This window comes from Schistocerca cancellata, chromosome 3, assembly GCF_023864275.1.
Source record: "Schistocerca cancellata isolate TAMUIC-IGC-003103 chromosome 3, iqSchCanc2.1, whole genome shotgun sequence".
In the NCBI taxonomy this organism is placed as follows: Eukaryota; Metazoa; Arthropoda; class Insecta; order Orthoptera; family Acrididae; genus Schistocerca; species Schistocerca cancellata.
In genome coordinates, this window is record NC_064628.1 from 501,932,854 (window position 1) to 501,957,781 (window position 24,928).

The window sequence follows — 24,928 nt, forward strand, 5'->3', positions numbered from 1 at the left end:
CCATCAAAATTAAGGTGCCATCAAGCAGCAAAAGCAATATCCTGGATGATGCTGCTGACCCGGCAGGTAGCACTTGGAACCTGAGAGAGGAGACTGCACATTGTTTACTCCACCACCTGCCCAACAGAGCTGCCCACGACATCCACCACCTCCCCCCCCCCCCCCCCCAATCCCCACACCAAGTCCTTCCATTGATACCCTGCACCCTGCCTGAGTAACGAAGCACCAAACCATACATTCAGCACTGCAGCACCTGTCACCAACCGGGAGGTAGCACATGCCTCCACCACAATGTTTGACCTGGTCAACCAACATGAGGCAGCAGCAGGCACCTATGACACTGGCACAGGACTGCATGTGTTATGCCACCAAGTGGGGCACACTGTGCAACACTCAGCTTGTGTGACCTGTCCAAGTACTAGCAAGCTGCTGTACCCTTCGACAAGCCGTGCCCCCGCAGCTCAGCCTGACTATGCCTGTTGATCATGGTACTCCGCTGCCCCCTGTCCTGGATGGCACTATGGTAGGGTGTTACCCCCTTGCTGAGCTTATGATATGATGCCACAGAGTCTGTTGCATATCACCTGTGATAGCACATACTATGGGGATCCTTATATGAACTGTTTGGTACCAAGTCTTTATTTATTATATGATGCACATTACACAAAATATAGCAAATGTTAAAACACAACTTTTGGTGCTCTGTATTATATCAAGTAGCCCTGTACACAAGATATATATATAATGTAACACGCCCATTTAGTCAACTACACTCGTTTAAATATAATTAACAGGGATCATTAATTAATGGAAAGGTATCTTATTGTAATCAATTTTACAAAATTTAGAGAAAAACTAATAATTATTCTTATTTCCAGTATTGGTTCCATTAACTAAACTGTTTCTTTGAAAAATGTACCGGTATATTTAATTTATGACAAGTTTCACTCCGGAATAAGTAAATTGGAAAGCAGTAGTAAGTATTCCCAGTTCCCTGAATATAACTCTGCAGGATGTTCCTGAGTTCACACCACAAATAATTGTATTACCTGCTTCAACATTTAAGAAACTTTAGCTTGGCTGGATGAGTTACCACCCCACCCCCCTCCCCTTCCCAAAAAATGATACCATGTGACATTATGGAATGAAAGTAAGTCAAGTATGTTAGATTTTTCATATTGATGTGACCTACATCTGACAACTTCTGCATTGAAATAAAAAGATTTGTTCACTTGAAAAAGTATGAAAACCAGCCACTATTTATACAGCTTTAGTTTTGCAGAGATTTGTTTCAGGTTCCTCTCCAGTTTGCAAAAGCATGTAGTGTGTCCTATCATAAATAATGCTACATAAAAAGTGGCTGCTCACTATATAGTTCTTCAAGTAATTCAGCCAACAGCCACAGAGGTAAACCACTATTACCACAGATAAATTTAGATTTGTTTTGATGTTTTAGCAGTTCTGGGGTAATCTCCTCTTAGTTAAATTTATTAACTGAATTTATTACCAAGTTATAATCCCAATAATTTAAGAGTGTCAGCTGCTTGTAATCACATTTAGACAGATATTAGCATCATCAATATCTACTTTCTGTGTTAGTATGTCATTTTTGCTTATTTGACATCACTTAATAGGAGATACTGCAAGATAAAGATTTTTACGAATTGGGCAGTTATAGTTCATAAGTAAAAACGATTCTCTGTAAATTGTATGGAACTCTGATTAAGGATCTCTTACTGATCTCGATCACTGTTGAAAGAAAAACATTTAATGAAAAGAAGTTAGTGGCTGATTGAGGTAGATCACAATATCAAGAACAAAGCATCTTTGAAGCAACAGATTTAAACTTAGTTATATTGTGTGTTTTTCACAATGAAGCAAGTTTATGGATCATTTCACATGTGTGCTTTATTAAAAAAACCTGTAAGGATATAGGAAGCTGAAAACTTCAGTACAGTGTTTGCACTGTGTTCTTCCTGTCCTGTTGCCTACTCTCAAGCTTACCAGTCGAGTACTCTTGCTGAATTGGTGACTGTCCCTGATTCGTTGTACTGAAGCTCAGTTGCTGCTTGTCCATTGACTGCTGTGGGCTGGTGTAAGATGGTCGGCGAGAGCGATCCTCCTCTAGATGTCGGTAAGATACGAGTGCAGACTCCTCTTCTGGAGCCTGCACACGACAGGGTACTGGCAGTGTCTGGGCCCAGCGCTCCAGTCGTGCATTGTAGTGCAGCACCACACAGTATGCGCCATACATCACCAGCATCGTGAAGGACTCGATCCTGCCAACATGTTGCGCAGTATGAGAATGTGCTCTTGAGATTCCAAATTACAGTTAAGAATGCTTGACTACTGTGCTTAATTTTATTAATTAGCATTTAGCATACTGCATATGGTAAGCACATTGCAGAATGATTAAGTTACACTAACATTTGTTGAAACTGCAATACTCAAAAAGAATGGCCTGAATGAAATCAAACTAGGACATTTAACACAATGTACCAGCAATAAATGATTAATGGTGACAGATAGGGAATACACTTATAGAATCAGCTGAGCCCTCAAAGTGGTTGAAGAAGTAAGTGCCTCTCCTTGTGATCAGAAAGGTCCATGGTACAGCAAGCTCAGCTAATGAGGAACTGTCAAAATGAAAACATGGAAGTAAGTGTCAATTATGTCACTGATATCAAAGGGCACAGTATCAGCATATGGGTGAGTTTGGATGAGGGTGTAGTGACTGGCCTCCAGGAAATGGGTTCCTCATACAACATTTTGCAGTGTACATGAACCAAGCAACATGGCATAGCGACTAAGACCTGGGCCCTAATGACTAGAATTTGATTCCCAATCTAACCATCAAAATTTTCTGTTGTCTCCCCAAACTGCACAAGATGAATGTTGGGATGGTTTCTTCAAAAAGTATACCGATACCTTTCTTCCCCATTGGTGTTTACTAAATATTAAACTGTAACCTTTACTCCTGCTTTCAGGCATCATGCTGTGACAATGTGATATTCAAGGAATTAGTGGATATAATGATCAGGTATGATCAGGTATTATAGATGACATAACGTGACTGTAGTATGGGATGACCTCCACTTTATCCACAAAACAGGGGGTCATACAGCTTTTTCGAAGTATTTACTCAACACTAGAGCCCTGCACCAGATGTGAAACATCTGTCAACAATTCAGTGCACTCAGCCCACACTGTACTGGATGCATGCATCCCTGTATCAGCTTCCATTGCCCAGAAGCTACAAATGTTTCTACCAGTGGCAAAACTGAGTGATAAAATGTAGTGTTTTCATAAGAATTTCTCTTCCCTCTGCACTTCAGTGATGGAGACCTATTTGCTAGGTGCTATCTGCCATCATGCATTTTTCAACAGCATAAACACTTGATTGTGACAGTTTGGGTTATCACTGGATACACTATGTGTTCATGGTTCCCACAAATTGAGGGCAACTGCAACCAATATCTCAAAGCCCAAGGTAAAGACCTTCCTTCAGGCAAACTGAATGCCAGTCCAAGGTACACACAATCTTTTGTGCAAAGCCGCTTGCCAGTTTTAAGTTATAGTAATGAGTCTGAAGAGTGGTTCAGTGCAGGTCACCATGCTGTCCATCTCAAGTCTTTTCATATCCATGTAATAACTGTTCCCTTTATAAATTTGAACCTTCTTACTGTCTTCAAGAACTACTCTCACTCTACATTTTTACCCTCCATGTGCAACTTTTTCATAAAAAACATACAAAGCCTGTTAAATACAAAGCTTTTTGCAGGGTTACTTCAATTTTAGAAATCAAAAGATATTTCTACAGATGCGTTGTGCAAAATAAAACGTCATTTGAAAGTCACAGTAATTGGACAAAAATCAAACTCCTGAATGAATACAAATTAATAACATTACTGTGGCCATAATAGTAGTACAGAGGGCATGGCTATATGCACAAAAAGTGGAATAAATCCATGGGCCATGGGCCTAACTGACAGCTCTTGAATGTTACAAGTCAGTAACAGATTTGGACTCATACAAGATAGTGGTTCTGACATAGTACAGACTCCGACAGACAGTGTTTTGAACTCTATCACACAACTAGAGAGAGTACTGTGGAAATGTAATAAAAATAACTGGCAAATCACCAATATGTGGTGACTGTAATAGTGACTTCATTATTAACAGTATTGATTGAGGAGATTTTGTTGCTGTTATACAACTTCGGTTTGTTCACAACAGTAACATTCACAACAATAATAAGAAACATCAAAACAGTAATTCATAAATTGTTTCTGAATCCAACTGTCTTTCTTAAAATAAATGTTAACTCCCAAAAATTTTCTTTCTGGCCACAATAATCAAATGGCATCAATAAAACATCCCTATCAACAAAATTTAGCTATGAAGGTGAAAGTATACATCCACAGATTCATAAATGTCGACTCTGTCACTTTATTCACAGACAATTTACAGGGCAAATGCACTCATGTTCACAAGAAACAGAACACCTTGAACAACTAGAGATAGGACGTTCATATTCACAGGACATGTACATTAGTGTGTTCTGTAGAAATGATTAGTATTTTAGTCACCTTGGTTCAGCATGTGTCCCATTGCTAATAGGCACAGGGACAACCATGGGCTCTGATAACTTTTCCCACACATAACAGTATCAATGTATACAAGGTGTGAATGGTGTCCTGTGGTATAGAAATCCACGCTGCATTCCATTTATGGTGGTTGGCATAAGGACAAAGCACTGCACCCGTCGTTTCACTATATCCCACACATTTTTGACTGGCAACAAGTCTGGTGATCTGGTGGACCAAAGCTGACATCCTGTGACACTAAGAAGGCAGTTGTTTATGCAGCAACATGTGGTCGTGCATTGTCTTGCAGAAAAATGGTGTTCGGAGTGTTGTGCAGGAAGGATATGGCTAGCCATTGCAAGATGTCATTCACATAGGTCACAGTGCCCTGGACACACACCAACTGTGATTTGTGGTTGTACCCAATAGCACTACACACCATAAGGCCTTGAGCTGGCACTGTATGTCTTGCATAAATGCAGTCACTGTGACGCCACTCCCTCTGTCTACAGTGAACCAAAATGTGACCATTATTTTCAGACAAACAGAACCTGAATTCGTCCAGAAACACTATCTGATTCCATTCCTGTCCTCAGTGATTTTGTGCCATACACCACTGCACATTCGTTGGAGGTAAGCAGAGAAATGGACGATGCACATGTAACCCACGTTGTAACAAATGGCGACGGACTGTCACCCCGATAGTGACCAGTGTGTTACACTTATCCACTGTTGTGTAAAAGCTGAGGAGGAGACGCAGATCTGTGCTGCAGTGCCATTCGGATCCATCTCATTATGTTCTACAGTCTACCATGAACCATTCTGCACACAGTGTTGCACTGCCGAAACACTTTGCCCCACACGACCAGCAATTTCCTGGATGAATGATCCATTACCTACAGTTTGTAGTGACAACAAGAGCTGCAGGCATATTTTACCACTAGATGATGATGTGCAGTGATGTCGATATTGATGTTGAACCCACAGGCTGACATGGTTCAAATGCTAATCATTTCTGCAGAACATACTAATATACATGTCCTGTGAATATGAACATCCTATCACTAGTCATTCAAAGTGTTCTTTTTTTTCTCTACATAAGTGTAATAGTACAAAGTTTACCGAGGATAAACAGTAGATGAGAAAGTTAATCCTTTCTTAAACATGGTCTAACAACACTATGAATCCAGTTTTTCTTTACAGTGGTTTAAGGACAGTCGAAACTGATGATAGCTGTTTCTGAGATTAAAGTATATTGCATCAGGAGGAGAAAATACAATTTAATAAAGAGAATTAGTTTTAATAAAGACTTTAAGGGGCACTACAAGTAAAATACTATGTCATCAATAAAACAAAAATCATTCACTCTTTTATTCAGGCATTCATTCGTTCATCATGTATCATACATACCTTCGAAAAGCAGAACATTCAGGAGAATATAACAAGTCAAGGTATATATAAACAAAAGACGAGGAGATCAAAGAAACTTAATACACTGTGTGATCAAAAGTATCCAGACACCCCCAAAAACATACATTTTTCATATTATGTGCATTCTGATGCCACCTACTGCCAGGTACTCCATATCGGTGGCCTCAGTAGTAATTAGACATAGTGAGAGAGCAGAATGGGGTGCTCCGCGGAACTCACGGACTTCGAATGTGGTCAGGTGATTGGGTGTCACTTGTGACACACATCTGTACACAAGATTTTCACACTCCTAAACATACCTAGGTTCACTGTTTCCAATGTGATAGTGAAGTGGGAACGTGAAGGGACATGTATAGCACAAAAGCGTACAAGTCAACCTTGTCTGTTGACCTACAGAGACTGCCAACAGTTGAAGAGGGTTGTACTGTGTAATAGGCAGACATCTATCCAGACCATCACACAGGAATTCCAAACTGCATCAGGATATACTGCAAGTACTATGACAGTTAGGCAGGAGGTGGGAAAACTTGGATTTCATGGTCGACAGGCTGTTCATAAGCCACACATCACGTCAGTAAATGCCAAACGACACCTTGCTTGGTGTAAGGAGGGTAAACATTGGATGACTGAACAGTGGGAAAACATTGTGTGGACTGACGAATCACAGTACACAATATGGTGATCCGATGGCAGAGTGTGGGTATGATGAATGCCCGGTGAACATCATCTGGCAGCATGTGTAGTGCCAACAATAAAATTCAGTGGCGGTGGTGTTATGGTGTGGTCATGTTTTTCATGGAGGGGGCTTGCACTCATTGTTGTTTTGCATGGCACTATCACAGCACAGGCCTACATTGATGTTTTAAGCACCTTCTTGCTTCCCACTGTTGAAGAGCAATTCGGGGATGGTGATTACGTCTTTCAACGCTATCGAGCACCTGTTCATAATGCACAGCCTGTGGCGGAGTGGTTACAAAACAGTAGCATCCCTGTAATGGACTGACCTGCACAGAATCCTGACCTGAATCTTATAGAACACCTTTGGGATGTTAAGAACACCGACTTCGTGCCAGGCCTCACTGACTGACATCAATACCTCTGCTCAGTACAGCACTCCATGAAGAATACTCTGTCATCCCCCAAGGAACCTTCCAGCACCTGATTGAACTTATTCCTGTGAGAGTGGAAGCTGTCGTCAAGGCTAAGGGTGGGCCAACACCACATTGAATTCCAGCATTACGAATAGAGGGTGCCATGAACTTGTAAGCCATTTTCAGCCAGGTGTCTGGATACTTTTGATCACATGTGTATTCACAATAACTATCACTAAGCTACTTAATGCTATTCATACTTATGCCATCTAAGTTTAACCAACTAAATTATTAGAAAGAAAGCTGGAACTTTGAAAAAATCTGCTGTTTCCTCAGTTATATTACAGAGCTGCTGTTTATCTAGTATTAGTAGCTCGAACATTACTTAATTACAATGGGATTTTTTAAACAAAATATGTAACTACATCTGAAAATAATGTGTTCTACTTACAGTACATTACTGCTTGTCAAGAAGCTTTACAATGAATACTGCCATTTGCCATGTAGCTAACAGAACTCTTCAGTTGCTGAATATGGATTTTCAGATAATTTGTAGGAAGAGTGATCACTGGGATATGTTGATTGCTGAGGTATATTTAAGTTTTCTTTTGAATTTGTAGGGATTACAAAAGTGTTGCTTTATGTTGGATGGGAGCTATTCAAGTGTCTTCCCACAACAGCAAATGAGTCTATTTTGAACTCTTGACGAGGAAGCAAAGTCTACATGAAAATTAGTTTTGTGCCTTGCATTTTGACTGTGAAAATCAATATTAAGTTAAAACTGATTTTTATTATCAGCAATAAAATAATTAAGAAGTAAATGCATTGGCAAGTGAGTAAGAATGCCATGATAAACACTTTATTTCCTTCGGGTGCCCTGCTTTACAAGATAATTATGTAGGGCAAAAGAGATTGAAATATGTGAAACACCCCAACGCATTTGTCTCTAGGTCAGTACAGTGAGGGATATTTCTAAGGACATAAGAAGATGAAATGAGCTTCTTTATTGGTTTATATATGTGTTCACTCCATTTTAACTTGTTTTTCCATTAGACTCCAAGGAATTTTACACAGTATGTTCCATGTAATGTAGGGCTTTTAAAGTGTTGGTGAAACTGCATAATATAGGTCTGTGTGGGATTAAGACTTAAAAATGTTAGCTGTGATTCACTTTTCGGTGAGTCTGATTATGATCTAAGCTGTGTCTGCTAAGACTGAATTTGGACCTTGACAAGTATTCTTGTATCTTCAGCATATATCATAGTTTTTGGACCATCTTTTAAAGTAGTTGGATATCACATATGTACATACAACACAAGAATGGTCATAGTACCATTCCTTACAGCACTCCGCATGTTCTGTTTTCCTGTTCTGGGGTTAATTTTATATCTATGACATAGTCTATTAAAGAGACCCTCTGCACTCAGTTATGAATGTAAGACTGCATCAATACAAGAAGGAGGCCATCAATACCACAACACTTTAGTTATCCACATAAATTTTGTGATAAACAAGGCAAAGGTAATGTGGAGCATTATGAGTCACTAAAAGAGTAAACTTTGTTAGATAAATGGTGTTCAACATTCTCATGACAGTAGCAATGAGACAATTTGTTGGATACAAATAACTGGCCACAAACTTTAATGAAATTGCTCTAACAGCAACTGACAACACAAGGCAATTCACTTACGCATGCACTGTACACTGCACCAGCTAAGATCAGGTTTACAGACTCAATTGTTACAGAAATAACTAAAATGTGATAACTAAAATGTTATGGCACTAAAGGCTTCCATTTGTATGGGTAAAGTTATATATTAACAACAGAAAATTTAGGATCATATTTAAAAAATATATCACAAGAATACCTCCAAATTAGGAGTGGGGAAGCACTAAAACATGGTGTCCCACCAGTTTCAGATCTTGGCTTATTCCTGTTCTCAACATACATAAATGATATAAATGATGTGGTGTAACTCTTCAATTACTGTGATATTTTTAATGATGCAAGAATACTGATAAAGGGCACAAAATGCACCAATATCAGACACAACCAGGAGAATAATGAGACAGACTTACAACTGGTTCACACAAACTCATTTTATGTAATTCTAAATAAATAAAAATGGTTTACAGCTATCAGAAGTAGAGATCACTGAGTTCACACTAAATGAAAACCTCCATATCTGGAATCCCTAGGCATCCAGATGGATAACAAACTGAGGTGGCACCTGCCTTCTTTGAACTTAGAAATCTCTCTCACTGTGTGGATCTGCAGGTGAGATTGCTAGCAAAAATAAAGAAATAAATTTGTTCTGCAGCAGCATGCAGAAAGAGTATGATAACCAAACATCTTTCAGAAGTTACCTAGGGATTCTTACACTTAGCCTACTCCCTACTTTTGTGTGTGGTTCATAACAACAATGAATTCAGAATCAATTGTGCAATTCACAAACAAAATTCCAGCAATAAAAATAATTTCTAAGTATACTATACAATTATCTAACATTCAGAATGGTTTTTATATACCAAAAAGTCTAACTGTTTACCAGCAGATATGAGGGGTACACCCACCCACCTCCCCCCCCCCCCCCCCAAAAAAAAAAAAAAAAAAAAAAAAACATTGCTGGGGGCGGAGCTTGTATAGTACGTATTTCTGCTGCTAGGCTTGTATAATGCAACTCATTACCAGTTCAGCACTGTCCATGCTCTTGATCTAGCTTGTTCTGTTCATCTGTAGTGATTGTTTTTGCTAGTGCTGTTCTGTTCTTGTTTTGTTTTTATGATGGCAAGCTTAAGAGAACAATGTGCAGCTGTGAAATTTTGCTTTCTACTTGGTGAAAATGCTGTTATAACTGTGTTAACATTGAAAACAGCTTATCAAGATGACACTATGGAAAAAACTCAAGTGTAATAGTGGTTTGCTTGATTTGAAAATGGCGACAAACCTCATACTGGATGTCCATCAACTGCCCGAACTGGCAAAAATATTGAAAAAATTCGAGAGCTTGTACTCACAGACCGGAGACAGACAATTTATCAACTGTCAGAGATTAGTGGGTTATCTTGGAGCTTCGTTTAGCGAAAGGGGTTGCTGCCAAGTCTGTTCCTCGGGTTCTGGTTGACAATCAGAAGGAACATTGAGTTGAAACATGTTGTGCTTTGAAACAACAGCTTGAAACTGATCCAGATTTTCTGTCAAAGGTCATAACTGGTGATGAGTCATGGTGCTATGGTTACAACCCAGAAACAAAGCAACAGTCAAGCCAATGGAAGATGTCATCATTGCCCAGCCCAAAAAAAATGTCGGGTCAAATCAAACATCAAAACAATGCTGATTTCCTTTTTTGATGCCAGGGACGCAGTTCATTCAGAGTTTGTTTCATCAGGTCAGACTGTCAATCAAACCTTTTGTTTGGAAGTTGTAAGAAGATTATGCAACATTGTTTGTCAAAAAAGACCCAATTTGTGGCAGACAGGAGACTGTTTCTTCCACTGTAACAATGCACCTGCACACACTGTCATCTCTGTTAGACAGTTTCCGGCTAAAAATGGCATGGTTCCACTGCCCCATGGACCTTACTCGCCTGACATGACTCCATGCGTCTTTCTCTTATTTTCAAGCATGAAAAGGGGCACGAAAGGACACCGATTTGACAATATTGAAAAAGTCAAGAAAAAATGAGGGAGGAGCTGTCAGCCATTTCTAAAGATGACTACAAAAATGTTTTGAACAGTGGTAGCACCAGTGGGACAAATGTATTAATTGTAATGGAGAATATTTTGAAGTGGATAAGGTTGTTTTGTAAACAATTTTGAAAATATAGAGCTTAAAAAAGATTTTTTTTTTGGGGTATCCCCTCATGTGAGACAGGAAACACAAAATCGGCATCTACGTCTACACTCTGGAAACCTCTGTGAGTTGCATGGCAGAGGATACTCAATTTTGAACCACATATTACTATTCATTTCCTTTCCATTCACTTACGGAGTGTGAGAAGAATGATTGCTTAAATGCTTGTATGCTGGCTGTAATTACTTCAATCTTGTCCCTCCAGTTCCTATGGAACGAATACATATGTGGTTGCAGTGAATTTCTAGATTCATGTTGTGATATTGGTTCTTAAAATTTTGTGAACAGTGTTTTTACAGACACCTGAATTCTGTCTCCAAGCGACTGCTCGTTCATGTTTTTCAGCAGCTCCCTCATGGATCAAAAAATACTGTGGCCAGTCATGCTGCAATTTTTTTTTGTATACAATCAATATTCCCTGTTAGTCCTATTCAGTATGCATCCCAAACACTTGAGTATATTATAGGACAAGTTGTGTGAGTGTTTTACAAGTAACCTCCTCTGTAGACAGACTGCACTTTTCCCTAGTATCACACCAATGAATCAAAAATCTGTCTTAAATTTAAATATTACAAAATCTTTCTTAAAAGTATTTTTATGGAGAATAACCTTATACAGGAATGAAATGTGGGTGATAAACAGTGCAAAAAGGAAGACACCCAAAGCTTTTGAAATGTGCTGCTATAGAAGAATGCTGAAGCTAGATGGACAGATTAATAATTAATGAGGAGATACTGCATCAGACTGGAGGAATAAAACTGTGGTACGGCTTGACGAGCTAATAGGACACTTCCTGCGACATCAATAAATCATCATTTGATAATGGAATGGAGTGTGAGGAGATATAACTTTTAAGGGACAGCAAGGTAGATTTGGACATCATAACTTGGCGCCTTCATCAGGAGTTTCCAATCTCAGGAAACACCTGATGTAGACACTGAGTTATGACATCAAAATATTCTGTTGGGAGGATGTGGACCACTTGCAGTACACCCTATTCTATGAGATGACAACAAATCACTGGGAAAATCTAAGATATTATAAATTGCTAATCTTTTCACCACATTGAAATCTAATCAGAATTGACTGAATATCTGAACACCTGTTATTACAATATTTCATTACAATAACTGATTCTGAGGCTACTACACTCCTGGAAATGGAAAAAAGAACACATTGACACCGGTGTGTCAGACCCACCATACTTGCTCCGGACACTGCGAGAGGGCTGTACAAGCAATGATCACACGCACGGCACAGCGGACACACCAGGAACCGCGGTGTTGGCCGTCGAATGGCGCTAGCTGCGCAGCATTTGTACACCGCCGCCGTCAGTGTCAGCCAGTTTGCCGTGGCATACGGAGCTCCATCGCAGTCTTTAACACTGGTAGCATGCCGCGACAGCGTGGACGTGAACCGTATGTGCAGTTGACGGACTTTGAGCGAGGGCGTATAGTGGGCATGCGGGAGGCCGGGTGGACGTACCGCCGAATTGCTCAACACGTGGGGCGTGAGATCTCCACAGTACATCGATGTTGTCACCAGTGGTCGGCGGAAGGTGCACGTGCCCGTCAACCTGGGACCGGACCGCAGCGACGCACGGATGCACGCCAAGACCGTAGGATCCTACGCAGTGCCGTAGGGGACCGCACCGCCACTTCCCAGCAAATTAGGGACACTGTTGCTCCTGGGGTATCGGCGAGGACCATTCGCAACCGTCTCCATGAAGCTGGGCTACGGTCCCGCACACCGTTAGGCCGTCTTCCGCTCACGCCCCAACATCGTGCAGCCTGCCTCCAACGGTGTCGCGACAGGCGTGAATGGAGGGACGAATGGAGACGTGTCGTCTTCAGCGATGAGAGTCGCTTCTGCCTTGGTGCCAATGATGGTCGTATGCGTGTTTGGCGCCGTGCAGGTGAGCACCACAATCAGGACTGGATACGACCGAGGCACACAGGGCCAACACCTGGCATCATGGTGTGGGGAGCGATCTCCTACACTGGCCGTACACCACTGGTGATCATCGAGGGGACACTGAATAGTGCACGGTACATCCAAACCGTCATCGAACCCATCGTTCTACCATTCCTAGACCGGCAAGGGAACTTGCTGTTCCAACAGGACAATGCACATCCGCATGTATCCCGTGCCACCCAACGTGCTCTAGAAGGTGTAAGTCAACTACCCTGGCCAGCAAGATCTCCGGATCTGTCCCCCATTGAGCATGTTTGGGACTGGATGAAGCGTCGTCTCACACGGTCTGCACGTCCAGCACGAACGCTGGTCCAACTGAGGCACCAGGTGGAAATGGCATGGCAAGCCGTTCCACAGGACTACATCCAGCATCTCTACGATCGTCTCCATGGGAGAATAGCAGCCTGCATTGCTGCGAAAGGTGGATATACACTGTACTAGTGCCGACATTGTGCATGCTCTGTTGCCTGTGTCTATGTGCCTGTGGTTCTGTCAGTGTGATCATGTGATGTATCTGACCCCAGGAATGTGTCAATAAAGTTTCCCCTTCCTGGGACAATGAATTCATGGTGTTCTTATTTCAATTTCCAGGAGTGTATTTACTTTCCCTGCCAGGTCATTAATATACAATATGAACAGTGAGGGTCCCTACACACTTCTCTGGGGCATACCTGAAGTTATTTCTAAATCTTATAGTAATATATAGAACACTATCAGAAGCTTTCTTGCCATATGCAGTGGCTCAGGTCCTTGAGAATGCTTTTGCACAATGGGAGTGCCAAGTTACACATGAATTGGCCATTTCGTTAAACTAAGGTGTGTGTATGTAGTTTACTTATAGCAACCCGATTGTTATGAAATTTTTACTGATAATAGTTAATGACAGTATGAATTTCAATTTGATTTATAAAGTTATTTCTGAAGTACACAAAACATCCTAAAACATAGAATCTACACAAAATCACCTAAAACACAGAATTTATGACTTTCCATGATGAATAATTTCTTGACCTGCTAATATGTTTTATGTAATAGTCAGTGAAGAGCTTCAACTAAATATTTTCTCATTAAATAACTAGGTAAACAGCAGTTGGTTAAAGAGACAAAAATTTACTTAATGTTTTCAGTTTCAGACAGTCACTATTATAGTATCTGTTGGGTGATATTATTTTCATCTGTTGTACTGTCTGAGTGAATGTACAGATGAATCATCCATGAATGTGAAATCAGAGAAGAGACCTTTCATGCACTTTGGTATCAAGAGAGAACATCTCACTTTTGTCTTGTAATGTGACAGAATGGAATCACAGATTCTGAATATACTGACATCATGATCATTTTGGGTCAACAGAAATTTGCACTATTTCTTACAGACAACATGCAGTCTTGTACAAGGTACAGAAAAAATGCTGCACTTGGGGGTCAGCAAGCAATTCCTCATCCCAATTCATGACAAAAGTGTATCTGGCAAAACCTAGTCCCATCAATACCTTTAACGGAACCTCAATTTTAAAAAACGAGACTCTGGCAACACTGTAACTGGATGCAGTGCAGCCAAGAACAGGTAGCATGAACTCTGTGCTGTGCCAGAGCTGTCCCCTTAGCTCAGTGAGATGAGGCAATAACATGGGGAACAGATATGCAAACTCACCAATGTTCGAGTGGCGTACACAGCAAACTTTCCCCCCCCCCCCCCCCCCCTTTTCTTTTTTTTCAGTTTAACCATCAAACTGTATCCAGTTTACACCACCACAATGCAGTATCCTGTGTATTTCTTTCTGTTACTGTTACCTTCACTTAAACCTTAAGACATAACATGAACTTCTTACAGACATAAATGGCCACTTTGTTCTGTCCATGTGACAAACAAAGCCAACAGAAGATAATAATGGATACAGTAACATTGTCCGTATTCTTTGAGGTAAAAAAACATGATAGGTAGACTAAACTATCTTGCAGATTATGCTATGCACAATAATTCCACTCTGTATATTTGACATCCAGACTTATCTTCACAGAGCCAGTACATACACTTAAGAGCAACATGCACTTTAGGGCCGATGTTCAAAGTGGCCATCTTGCATTAACAGACACTTTGTCACTTGCTGTATCATACTTTGCTCGGCCCTAGGCAACATATCTGTATCCAGCATGGCAAAAGCAACAGGCAAACAAGCTATTAAGTCATGTACATTTATGAACAGAGTACTACAAACTTCTTTCATTATGTGTCCCCACAAATAAAAATATAGTGTATTAAGATGTGGGGAACTTGGAAGCCAGAACATTGGACCTCAAATGAACCATTTCCGTGGAAATGGATTGGTTGTTAAGTACACTCATGGAAAAAAAAATCGCAACCCCAAGATGGACTTGTGCGAATAAACCAAAGTTGGTAGGCACATTTCTACATCTGGAAGATGATGTCTACTCAAATTTCATAAGAGGATGCAAATCACATGCTGTAACAGTCATGAGATTAGATGTGATGGGTTGATGTTAGTCAAGAATGACTTTAAGGCAACAAAGACAACATTATCAACACATCACTGAGTTTGAATGAGGTCATTCCTTCTGTGATACTGCAGATAGACTTGGCAGGAATGTAGCCACTGTACATGATTCTGGCGTGGTGGTTACAAGAATTTACAGTTGCCAGAAGACCAGCCACATGGCACCATAGAGAGGGAAGACCTTTGTGTTTGGAGTATGGCTCTGGTGCATCATACTGCATCTGCAGTGACAATTTGAGCAGCAGTTGGTACCCCAGTGACACAGCCAACTGTTGCAAATCAGCTACTACAAGGACACACATTTGCATGCTTGCAATTAACATTCTGGCGATTGCACAGGTTGTAAATTTACCAGCCTTTTGCATTTGCAATGGATTATCTTGTGCTTACATTAATCTGTGATCTTGCAATGTTAATCCATAAATATAGGCTGTTCAGAAATTCCTATCACAAACTCCTAGGACTTGTAAAGGGGATTTGGTACACAATATTTTGAGCAGAAACCCTTGTCCAGAAACGTACTGTTTCTGTACTACAGCCGTTTGAAAACATGTTTGCTAGGCAAGTTTTCAACAAGGTAGCCATGGTGGGGGATGTTTATGGTGGCTTAGGTGATGTCATTTGGTGTGTATACTACCTCTCTCACCTGGTTCGAGCCTCATTCACATGTCTGTGAATGCTAGAGGTGGTATGGGGTGTTGGAGGTGGTATGGATGTAGTTGTTGGTTATCTGCAACATACCAGATCGTGCTGGAAGCAACATCTATTGCACACACAATTTCTCATGTACTCACTGACAGTTTCTCTTCAACATGATGCAGTTTGGCCTCTTCCAGTTAGGGCATGCAGTGACCCCTTGGAGCACCACAATCACACCTGCTGACAGTGAAGGTAAACCTTTCTTGAAGCCTCGTCTAATTGTAGTGAAAAAGGTATACAGTGGGGTTGGATGTTGTGCATAATGATTCTGATAAAGGGGTGAGAAGTTCTTCCATTACTGCGAGCTTCTCCATACAGAAGGACCATGTTCGTGTATTTTGTATAAATGTACTAAATTGCTCTGAAGCTCAGAGATACATGAATGAAAAATGAAACTCAAACCAAGTCAGAGAGGTAGGACAGATGTCAAATAACATTAGACAATCTGACATAAGCACCCCCCTCCCCATCCCCCACCCCACCCCACCCCACCACGGCTACCCTCTTGCACAGCTAGCAAACATGTTTTCAAATGATTGTAGCTCAGAAATGATACCAATATGTTCCTGGACATAAGTGCCTATTTAAAATATTATGTACTCACTCACCACTGCCAGTCCTAGGAGTATGTAACAAGAATTTTTGAACACCTCGTATGTTATTAGACAAACATATGCCCAAAATTTCAATACTCTACATTAATTATTGTTTAGTGTTGTGATTTTTTTTCTGTGAGTGTAGTTACACGCATTCATTTCATCATGCTGGAATCATAGCTGTCACCGAACACCGAGTGGAACATTTTCTCATGCATCAAGCAAACTTGTGCAAAAAAAACATACAATAAAGGTGCACATTCAGCTTCTCCGGCAACAGGTAAGGGACCAAAGGCACTCTTCCCATGATTCCATCCCACAGATTTATGGCAAAGTGTGCATGAAAGCCACATCAAGGGGATATGTGGGTTGTGTTCTGACCAATAATGTCTATTGTGGAGGTTGAAAACACCTTGATGAGTGAAGATAAATTTGTTAGTCCGTATCACACTATTTATAAAATGTTTGTTATCTTGCACTTATTGGAAAAGCCATTTACAAAACTGTACTCGCCGGATGCGGTCTTCTAGCCACTGGTGTTGGTGATCATATAACGATATGGATGTAGTTCTTCATCATGCAACACCTCAACAATCAGTCTTTCAGATATCTGGAACTGCTTCGCTGACGTGAATGGTTTCAAGAATCGCATCCTCTGTTTGTGAAGTGCATCTTAATCCTTGGAAGACCTCTGTCTGTTACTTGTGGACGATGATTACCAATTTCCTGAAGATGTTGCTCCAGACAATGAAAACTGTTCTTATCGGAATGGTGCCTTTCAGGGTACCATGCACATGAGAAGCAGCAGAAGCAGCTTGGTTAACAGATGCACCCAGCAATAAAAGCATATCGATGTATTCATCATCCTTGTACTCAATCAGGAAGCCACCCTACACGAACTTGACGGGACCAGTTACATTTGTACATTGCGCAGTTAGTAGACATATGCAAGCAATTGAATGGATCCCACTGTCATGTGATGAGCTAATGTCATATTGCAAAATAATTTCCAACTTATAAATGATGAGAAACAGGGAACAGATGCCTAAAATATAAAATAGGAACCTGACAACGATTCAAACCATAGCTTCAGGGTAAATGCATGTTTGATGACCCAACAGTCTATTCAGTGAACTACGATGCCTGGTACAGCATTATAGAGTGATACACGTTCTTCTGTACATCCTGATGTGCTGCACAATGTGACACTCTTGTGAATTCTTCATTTTCATACCTGTGTTTTCAAAATGCACCCAATCTGATTTTGTAGATAAACTTTTGTCTTGAATGTAGATGAGGAATTGCATGCTGACACCCAAGTGCATTGTTTTTTCTTCACCCTGTATATTAGTGCATTTACTGCCGTATTAACTTTTACATGAGCAATAACTGTTATTTAATAGATTCCAATTGGAATAGTAATTTATTAATGTAGTTACTAACTTTCAAAGCAGATCACCATTGCCTATCTGTAAACAAACACCAGCATTTAGATTTCACAAACTTTCAAATTAAGAATCTTTAGTTCTGTATAACATACCCTATCTGATATTGATGGAAACATTTTAGCATCTTTTGAATCAGCAAATAATGTTGTAATTCATATCTTAATTTCTGGCAGTGTTTACATAATCAACCTTGCATATTTATGCATTATGCTATTAACGAATTGCTAAAGTTACTATCAAATGTAAAATCATTACTAAATTCACCACATTATCACAACAATAATTTTAATTTGTAGAAAACATGCAATCAGCAATGAGAGAATATGTCCTGTAGTATTTTTATGTTATTTAAGGCACGTGGGTGAAGAGACATCTAGTAAAGTATTGAGAATACTTTTGTGATGTGAAATCAAGTTGACTTGATGTACAAGTTTTATTTTTTGGAATATGTGAAGAACTTCTATAAAATCAATGTCCTGTATACGTTATTTTAGTTAGAATGCCTGTTCTTTATTTTGATATTGCCCAAGAACCTAATGGCAGAGTTAATTAAAAATATGAATTTCTGCAACTGCTTTTACGCCCACCTACAAAGGAGCAAAAAATTGCACGTTTGTTAAATGTGCAAGATTGGCTCATTTCAGTCTCTATACGCCTTTGGTCAACTCTTATGACATGAGGTTGCCTGGAACTCAGTTTTGTTTACACAGTGCAATATTTTTTTATGAAGTATTGGATTAACCTGTAACAATTTGGAATCAGTTGTAGACGACATCTACAGAAATTTCGATTTTTTTTTTTTTGGGAACTGATACGTTCTTTCAACGAATATAAATTTTGTGTGGTGTGCTGGACCTGTAACTTGAGTCCAAAAATGGGAAGAAAACCATAGTATCTGAGCAAGCATTCAAAACCAAGATACATCACGTTCTTTTACAAAGTGCTTATTAATTGTGAGAGGCGGAATGTTTTATTGTGTCTTCCAGTACTGACTAATCGTGTGTATGCAGCTCATACCTATAAGCCACTATAGATTTTGACACAGAAGTTACACGGAACATTACAGAGACGGTTACCTTTAAATGAAGCAGTTACTTGTAGCAAGCAATATGAAATGAAATTGAGCCTCTTTAGTACAAAACATTAAGTAGATAAAAACTGGCATTCAAAACATACAGTAAACATTGTGATCATGTTTTATACTGCATAACGTATTTAAATTAAATATAAGTACAATTATTGTTTGAATTATTACTAACCCACTCACACAAACAACGCAACATTGCGTCATCAGGCAATTACAGTGTCCCAACTCTTGGGTCGTTGAGAGTGGTAACAGTGCAAAACCAAGAACAGTTGACAAAATGTGTTCTGAACAGTGGCAACTTTTATCAATCATTGCTTGGCGATTGGTGGAAAACTTACAGCACGTTTACCATAGCTAGTCTATTGGTGGCTCATGACAGTCATTTATGTTGGTTGCCATCTAATAATATGATTGGTATATTTGTGGCCTCAGGTGCCGCCTCACAAAGTCAATATTGGATCGTGAGCAAAAAGGTTTGACGACCATCAATCTACAGGGTGTCCGAAAAGTCTTTCCCTGATTACATAAATTGATGACTCAGGCTAGAAGTAAGATACAAATATAAAACTGGTGTCTAATTGTTTACAAACTATCAAAGTCTTTTCACACATCAGTAAACTTCCACTTCCATTGTTGCCCAATGACAGTGCACGTCAATATGACTTTGCTGTCGAAATGCCATCACGTATTGAGGACAATTATGGTTATCTCAGACGAATTGCCTTTTTCAACGAAGCGACCTTTTTTGTCAGTGGAGTAGTGAATCGCCATAATGTGCACATTTGGGTTTCACAACCCCCTGGCGAGGTCATGGAGTGCACCAGAGGCAGTCCAAAGGTGAATGTTTGGTGCGCGCTATTGCACGATCGAATTATCGGGCCATTCTTCTTCGCTGAGGCTACCATCACATCTGCAGTGTATCTGGACATGTTGTAACTGTATGCTGTTCCTCAGCTGCTTCAGTATCGAACCGATGTCTTGTTTCAGCAAGACGGTGCACCGCCTCATTGGGGTTTGGACATCCGTGCCTATCTCGATATGACCTTTCCTGGGTGATGAATAGGTCGTGATGGGCCAATGGTTTGGCCTCCACACTCTCCTGACATAACCCCATTAGACTTCTTTTTATGGGGTTATGTCAAGGACAAGGTCTACTGAACACGTGTACCAGATCTCGAAATCCTGTGGCAACGGATAACCACAGTCGTTGAATCGATCCCTCCAGTGATGTTGGCTAGTGTGTGGACGGAAATTGAATATCGCCCAGATGTGCTACGTGCTACCAAGGGTGCTCAGGTGGAAGTTTACTGATGTCTGAAAAAAACTTTGATAGTTTGTAAACAATTAGACACCAGTTTCATATTTGTATCTTACTTATAGCCTGAGTTATCAATTTATGTAATCAGGGAAAGACTTTTCGGACACCCTGTAGATTAGTGACACAGGTTTATGACACACATGATCTCGTTTGTACACAAGGGATACAGGAAGTTGTCATACATTACGTAAATAGATATGCAAAATGCATGCATTTTGTGCCAAAATGAACATTAAGGTCAGTTTATCTTACTAAAAACAATAAAAATCACGGAGCCCAAGAAAGCATACCTTGCGCATGATGCAGCTAACAGTGCTTGGCTTAATGTGTTATTTTGTACACATGCATTAAAGAATTTTGGAAAAAGGTCTTAAAATATCAATATCATTTAAAGTAATAATACAGATAGCATATTATGCTTATTTAGTAATAATTTTGTTCTCTCTTAACAATTCGTACAACTCAAATGAGGTGAAATGATTACTGCTAATTCCTAATGAAAAATGTGGTTTATTGTGACTGAACAATGATGCAAGCTTACTTTCTTTCGAACAAGAGCGAAATAACGTACGCACCAGGTAATGCTTTCATTGTAGATGGAGACGAGCATCATGAGGATGGCGAGAGAGTAGAAAATGCAGTCGCGCACCATGGGGTACCAGTTGAGGTGCAGCGTGGCGCCGGCGCACAGCGCACACACCGAGATCACGAACATGATGTTGAAGACGGCCGAGCCGATCACGCCCGAAACACCGATGTCGTCTTTGGCGAAGAAGACACCGATGACGACAGTGGCCAGCTCTGGCGCAGATGACCCGGCGGCCATGAAGGTGGCACCCGCTACATCGGGGGACAGCTTCAGCTCTGCACACATTCGAGCCACATCTTACTAACCCAGTAGCTCTGCTGTTGTGTGCCTTATAGCACTGAAACAGCATGTTAATGTAGAAGTAGGAACAGATAAATGAATATTCTGATGTATCGGAGGCAGGAGCGTTTAAATATGCAAATGGCGCTACAGTTGACAAACTGAGGGGCCCGATTCAGCATTATTTATTTTATTTTACTTTCATAAAATGGAAATGCAGCTTCGGGTAAAATTTTATTTTACTTATTTAAGCGATAACAGATGCTATGCATAATAATTTTTGAACCATTCTCTGAACAACATTAGGGTGTCCCACATAAAACTAGTACGCTTCACGCCTGAGATTGAAGTAACAACAAACTGACTAAAAAGGAAAAGATAATAGTAATGTTAAAAAACATTTGGGTACATATTTATGGGAGATGCTGGAAGTGGTGGCCATGGGCATACAGGCCACTTCACAAGCAGTTTGAGTGGAGATGATTAACTCCTATGTGGGGTGTACGAGGTTTACGTGGGACATGATTTAGAAGCCCCTAAAAATACTTATCAAAGTTGACTCTTATTACATCCGCACATAGAGCATGGGAAGCAAACATTGTTTATAAATGATAAGTCCCTTGTATTAGAAGCATATAATGTTTAGACCTCTGGACGGAAGAGAATTCCGCGGCACGCTCCATAGGGCTACTAGCTACTGCACACAGTCAAATGTCATGCCACGCCCGCTGCGAAAGGTTAATCTGCGTTGTGCTTAGAGATGGAAGCTGGAGAATGAGTGCAGTGGTGTGTCTGAGTGGATAAAGATTACTGCATGCATGACAACTTTACACCGAAAAGTGGTAAACATACATACTGTAAAGACACTCTGTGCTTCAACTCAAAATTAGGGAAAGGAAAATAACACAGGAGCGCAAAAACAGCACTGTGAGACTGTCACTAACCTTAATAAACATAAGAGCCAAAGAAACTGGTACACCTACCTAATATCATATGGGGCCTCCGTGAGCATGCAGAAGTGCCGCAACACGACATAGAAAGGACTCGGCTAGTATCTGAAATAGTGCTGGAGGAAACTGACACCATGAATCCTGCAGCGCTGTTCTTAAACCAGTAAGGGTACGACGGGGGGAGATCTCTCCTGAACAGCACTTTGCAAGGCATCCCAGATATGCTCAATAATATTTGTGTTTGGGGAGTCTGTTGGCCAGCGGAAGTGTTTAAACACATAAGAGTGTTCCTGGAGCTATTCTGTAGCAATTCTAGGCGTGTGGGGGTGTCGCATTGTCCTGCCGAAATTGCCCAAGTCCGTTTGAATGCACAATGGACATGAATGGATGCAGGTGATCAGACAGGGTGCTTACGTACGTGTCACCTGTCAGAGTCGTATCTAGACGTATCATGAGTTCCATATCACTCCAACTGCACATGCCCCACACCATCACAGAGCTTCCACTACCTTGAACAGTCCCCTGCTCACATCTAGCATCCACGGATTCATGAGGTTGTCTCCACATCCGTACATGTCCGTTCGCTCGATACCATTTGAAACGAGACTCGTCCGATCAGGCAACATGTTTCCAGTCATCAACAGTCCAATGTCGGTGTTGAAGGGCCCAGGCGAGTCGTAAAGCTTTGTGTCGCGCAGTCATCAAGGGTAGACGAATCGGCCTTCGGCTCCGAAAGCCCGCATCGATTATGTTTCGTTGAATGATTCGCACGCTGACACTTGTCGATGGCCCAGAACTGAAATCTGCAGCAATTTGCGGAAGGGTTGCACTTCTGTCACGTTGAACGATTCTCTTCAGTCGTCGTTTGTCCTATTCTTGCAGGATGTTTTTCCAGCCGCAGCGATGTCGGAGATTTGATGTTTTATGGGATTCCTGATATTCACGGTACATTCGTGAAATGGTCGTCTGGAAAAATTCCCACTTCATCGCTACCCCGGAGATGCTGTGTCGTGCATCAATGATAATATCACATTCAAACTCACTTAAATCTTGATAACCTGCCATCGTAGCAGCAGTAACCGATCTAACAACTGCGCCAGACACTTTTTGTCTTACATAGGCGTTGCCTACCGCAAGGCCGTATTCTGCCTGTTTACATATCTCTCCCGCATGACTATACCAGTTTCTTTGGCGCTTCAGTGTACAAATGAATAGTTGTCAGACATCCGAACCTTAAAGTGCATCTGTTTCCAAAACTTATAGAACACCCTCGAGGACTGCATTTTGGCAGTGATGAAGTGGTGCAAGCACAGGTGGGGTTGTGGCTCCGTCCGCAAAGTCAGACATTCTACAGTGACGTTCAGTGGCGGATCTAAAAATTTTGCGGCCCTAGGCACACCATATTATATGCGGCTCCCCCCCCCCCTAAAAACATGTTTTAAATAATAACTATTTCCCGATCACTTCAGAATTGCCGTTTTGGGTGGGAGCGCTGTGAGCTGTTTCCGTGCTCTGCTATTCGTTGTTCTGAAGGACGCATCAGCGCTCTAGCCACGCTCAATCAAAATGCAATATGGTTCCTGAACTCTACTTGGTGTACGGCAGCGGATAAAACAAACTTAAAACTGCATTGTGTTAACACATTCTTCTGTCGAAAGACAACAGAAACGAACACAAGGAAAATAACTTTTCTTTTATGGCCTAAAAATTCAGCAGAGCGTGTAGGAGGCAACGGATTTTGTTATACATTCAATTTTAATATGTTCTTTTACACGAAACCGTTGAAAATGAAAATAAAAAAAAGTTGTGTTACGATGTAAAAATTGAAGCAAACGTGTCATACAATAGAAATTAATACGTACTTTTACAGAGATGTGTTCAAAATTAAAACTGAACTGTCGTTTTACAATCTAATAACTTGAATGTATATGCTACAGTATCATTATGACTTGACTGTACAGCACCGAGCGGCCTGGGTGATTCGGGTATTGTTTAGAATTGTCCCGGCGCCTTCGGTCAGGTCTGCACGTAGACGAGGTTTAGTTCAGCGTTCTGCCATCGCCAATTGTAAAATAAACAGGTAATACGTAGTTTGTAAGTCCCAATGAATGTACTGTAAGTTATAATAAAAATCACGTTATAATCTTAAATTTTTAAAACAAATATGAATAAATAAACAAACTCACCAGTCAGCTAAGTTTGCCACTGGCTTTGACGGCAGAAAATTCGTCATAGTTCAGACGGTTACCAGTTAACAGATCGGCTTCGATGTGAAGAATGGACAAGGCGTTCAATCTCTCCTCAGACAAAATATGCGTGGGGACGATTTCAGTCTTTTAAGAGCCGAAAACGAGCGTTCTGCCGAACAGTTTGTAATTGCCATACATAGAAATATTCTAAGAACAGTGTCAACATTCGGAAACACGGACTGTAACCTCTCTTTCCGTAAAAAGTTACTCATTTCGAGTGATATATCACTAATCTCCGAAGATTTCATAAGTTCCGTGAAATGTA

General features: G+C 40.6%; 1 protein-coding gene across 1 annotated transcript in view; it reads right to left on the reverse strand.

Annotated features, from left to right (window-relative positions):
• LOC126175273 (probable sodium/potassium/calcium exchanger CG1090) overlaps positions 1 to 24,928 on the reverse strand; it is a 93,659-nt gene that overhangs the window by 59,875 nt on the left and 8,856 nt on the right. Inside the window, exons 2-3 of the mRNA XM_049921926.1 lie at positions 21,172 to 21,460; positions 2,005 to 2,279 (exon numbers count right to left, since the gene is read on the reverse strand). Of these exons, the coding sequence (XP_049777883.1) occupies positions 2,005 to 2,279; positions 21,172 to 21,460 (564 nt within the window). The remainder of the gene's footprint in view (positions 1 to 2,004; positions 2,280 to 21,171; positions 21,461 to 24,928) is intronic.